This window comes from Triticum dicoccoides, chromosome 5A, assembly GCF_002162155.2.
Source record: "Triticum dicoccoides isolate Atlit2015 ecotype Zavitan chromosome 5A, WEW_v2.0, whole genome shotgun sequence".
NCBI lineage: Eukaryota > Viridiplantae > Streptophyta > Magnoliopsida > Poales > Poaceae > Triticum > Triticum dicoccoides.
The window spans coordinates 8,065,769-8,069,385 of record NC_041388.1 but is presented as its reverse complement, the minus strand read 5'-3'; the positions used below and the strand labels follow the sequence as shown (position 1 = coordinate 8,069,385).

The window sequence follows — 3,617 nt, the reverse complement described above, 5'->3', positions numbered from 1 at the left end:
GCTTGGGTGCGCCGGCTGTTATTTCGGCCCAACCCGGCGAAAAACTAGCTCCTGGAAACGCGACTAGGCCGATTTTCGTCCGCCGATGCTAAAAATTCGTGTGGGAGGACCTATTGGGGGCGCGGCTGGAGATGCTCTAACAAGCTGAGCTACAGTCGTTTTTTTTTTGACAGCAGAGCTACACAGTCACTTCGCAGGGAGTACTGGGACTGTGACAGAACAGAGGCTTCGCAGTTTATACACGGAAAAGCAATGGAAGTGCAAATAAGTACTACGGTTTCTTTTTCTAGACAAGTTGTGTGGCTGGAGTGAATACCTCGCCCAGCCGGCCTGTCGCAAAAACTGCACCAGCAGTGACATTCTGATGATTACGTAGACATAATTGATGAAGAGCTCGAGGCCGGGCATGTTTATTTATATAGAGAGAGATGCATGAGTAGGAACCCAACCCATTGGAGCCGTTGCAGGCCTCGCTAGCTTCCTGGTCAGTTGTGGACGCCATAGATGGCTCTTGAAGCAGCCCACCACTACCTGCAGCTCGCCGTCGGCCATGGCATGTCCTCGCCGGCGGCACTGCTCCTTGTCGTTGTTCCCTTACTGCTGTTACTGCTAGCATCAGTAAGAACCTCAGCGTCCACAAGAAAGCTGCGGCTCCCGCCTTCGCCTCCGGGCAGCCTTCCCATCATCGGTCACCTCCACCACATCGGCGTCCAGACCCACATCTCCCTCCAGCACCTGGTCGACAAGTACGGCCACAACGGCCTCCTCTTCCTCCGCGCCGGCGCCGTGCCCACCGTCATCGTCTCCTCGCCCAGCGCCGCCGAGGCTGTCATGCGCACGCACGACCACATCCTCGCGTCCCGCCCGTGGTCCATGGCCTCGCACATCCTGCGCTACAACACCACCGACGTCGCTTTCTCACCCTTGGGCGAGTATTGGCAGCACACCAGGAAGCTCGTCAACACCCATCTCCTCAGCGCCAAGAAGGTGCACTCCTTCCGCCATGGCCGTCAAGAAGAGGTACCTACCTAGACAATCATCTTTCACTTTCACTTTCACTGAGATTCGGTGACATCCACTGAATTTCAGTAATTTCAGTAGACACTAAACATTTACCTTTCGGTCAAAATATTTCAGCCATTTCAGAGAACTCAAGTGTTTTTCAGTTTTTTTAAATCAAGTATTTTTTTGAATTTGAGTGAATGTTTCGGCCCTTTGGCCGAAACACAAACCGAAATCACCAAAGTTTATTGAATTTCAGTGATTTCAACTTTGGTGATTTCGGTTGTTGCTCTTTTTTTTCTGAACTTAGAGTGAAAACCACTACTCATCTGCTTGGCTCGATGTGTAGGTGTGCCTCGTCGTCAACAAGATTCACGAGGCGGCCACCAACGCTCCATCCACGGCGGTGGACATGAGCGAGTTCCTGGCCGCCTACACCAACGATGTCGTAAGCCGCTCGGTGCTGGGAGCAACCCACCGGAAGAAAGGCCGCAACACGCTCTTCAGAGAGATGACCGAGACCAACGTTGACCTTCTCGTGGGATTCAACCTTGAGAACTTCATCCCTAGGTGGCCATTGACGGAGGTGCTCTTCAGGCTGGTCTGCTGGAAGGTTCAGCGACACCTCAACAAGTGGGACGCCTTGCTGGAAGAGGTCATCAAGGAACACATAAACTTGAAGCAAGATAATTCTGCCGACTTCATCCATGTTTTCCTCTCTCTACAGCAAGAGTACGGTCTCACCGACGATAACGTCAAGTCCCTCTTGATGGTGCGTACGTGCTTGTTTCTTTTTAACTTATTTATTACACTTTCAGCTTTTCCATTTGCAAATTCATGGTTGATTTAAAAGTTATATATAGTTTTTCCATTGCAAAAGTTATATACAGTTTTTCCATTGTAAACTCAAAGGTTGATTTAAAAGTTATATATAGCCCATGCCATCTCCAGGATTTCGGGGCCCTGGTGCGAAAAGGAAAATAGGCCCTAATATTTGGAAAAAAATAGTATAACTCAAGCATAATTAATATTTATATAATTTAACTTTATTTTATTTCGTACATTGTTTAGAAAATTCTCAAGTACGAATGCAAAATACTAAACCAATAAACTTACCCCTTTGAGATTGATCATCTTCTCCTTATTTTTCTTTATTCTTAAGTTTTAAGGCACCAGGACCAAGCGCAAAAGGGAGTGCATCAGGGACAGAGTAAACGTTGGCCCAAAACTGATTTTTTTTTCAGACTAATACATATAGTATATGGACCCTATTTGGGGTCCTGTGCGAGCGCACAGCTCGCACAGGCCCTTCAGCGGCATGCATGGGCCATACAAATCCATATACAGTGTCCATGTTTTTGCATATATAGCCCATACTACTTATTACTACATATGCACACATGATTGTATACTAAAAGTTGACCTTTTGTTTGATCTTTACAGAACATATTTGAGGCAGCCATAGAAACATCGTATTTGGTGCTGGAATACGCCATGGCTGAGCTTATCAACAACAGACATGTTATGAAGAAACTTCAAACCGAGGTAAGGACGTTTGCATCATCCAAGGGCAAAAGGTTGGACATGATTACGGAGGAGGACCTCAGCAGCCTGCCCTACCTAAAGGCAACCATGAAAGAGGCCCTGCGCTTGCACCCACCAGGGCCTTTACTCCTCCCACACTACTCCACCGCTGACTGCAACATCGACGGATACGACATACCCGCCAAAACACGTATCCTTGTGAACGGTTGGGCCATCGGGAGAGACCCAAAAGCTTGGGAGAGACCAGAGGATTTCATGCCGGAGAGGTTCCTACAAGATGGTCAGGAGAAATCTAGCAACCTGGGTCAAGATTTTAAGTATCTGCCATTTGGATCAGGACGCAGGATTTGCCCCGGGGCAAATTTTGCACTTGCAACAATGGAGATCATGCTAGTAAATCTCATGTACCATTTTGATTGGGAGGTTCCCAATGAGAAAGAGGGTACTGGTGGAAAGGTTAGTATGGCCGAGACGTTCGGGCTGATGCTTCGCCGAAATGAGAAACTCTACCTTGTTCCAAAGATTGTCTAATAACTAGTAGTGCCCCTGATTCCAAGTGTAAGCCTATTTAGATTTGCGCGCAATAATTAAGGTGGGGCCTAAAATAAGCATGTTGTCCATGTATTGTTGTTGTCGATCGAGAAGGTGGACGAGAAGTTCAATGCACTGGTTATAGTGCAGTTATGTTGTAGTAGTCATGGAAAATAATCCATTTGAGTTGTGATGGACTTATATTATGTGCTTTTGAGGTAAGGCCATATGGACTTGTCTTTTTGTAGTCAAAATTTTCCTTTTCATATAAGTGAATGCATTGTTGTTGTGAGATTTGTTGTAAAAGCATAGCCGTGTGGGATCTTCCTGGCATCAGAAGTTCAGAACTATTCGTGCCCATGACTATTGTTGTTGTGAGATGGCAGCAACGGGATTCAAACACATGACGTTGCGCGAATAGGCTGTGGCCCAAGAACAGCTAGACCATTGACTCACAGGTGTCTTTTATCAGTTTCCACGCTACTTAACTATACGTTGGTTGTTTAAATTCAAAAAATTCTGATTTTTTTGCTCGAAAC

General features: G+C 46.6%; 1 protein-coding gene across 1 annotated transcript; it reads left to right on the top strand.

Moving 5' to 3' along the window:
* Positions 1-403: 403 nt before the first annotated feature.
* On the top strand, positions 404-3,305 carry LOC119298766 (cytochrome P450 71C3-like). Its single transcript, XM_037576058.1, has 3 exons — positions 404-1,020; positions 1,352-1,774; positions 2,446-3,305. The coding sequence occupies exons 1-3, from the start codon at positions 505-507 to the stop codon at positions 3,076-3,078; spliced, it is 1,572 nt and encodes a 523-aa protein (XP_037431955.1). The 5' UTR covers positions 404-504; the 3' UTR covers positions 3,079-3,305.
* Positions 3,306-3,617: the final 312 nt, after the last annotated feature.

Bases quoted from the DNA above. Each gene is read 5' to 3' on its own strand.
- LOC119298766 (XM_037576058.1), top strand. From the start codon at position 505: ATGGCTCTTGAAGCAGCCCACCACTACCTGCAGCTCGCCGTCGGCCAT. The intron at 1,021-1,351 runs GTACCTACCTAG...CTCGATGTGTAG, and splicing joins GCCATGGCCGTCAAGAAGAG to GTGTGCCTCGTCGTCAACAA. The intron at 1,775-2,445 runs GTGCGTACGTGC...TGATCTTTACAG, and splicing joins ACGTCAAGTCCCTCTTGATG to AACATATTTGAGGCAGCCAT.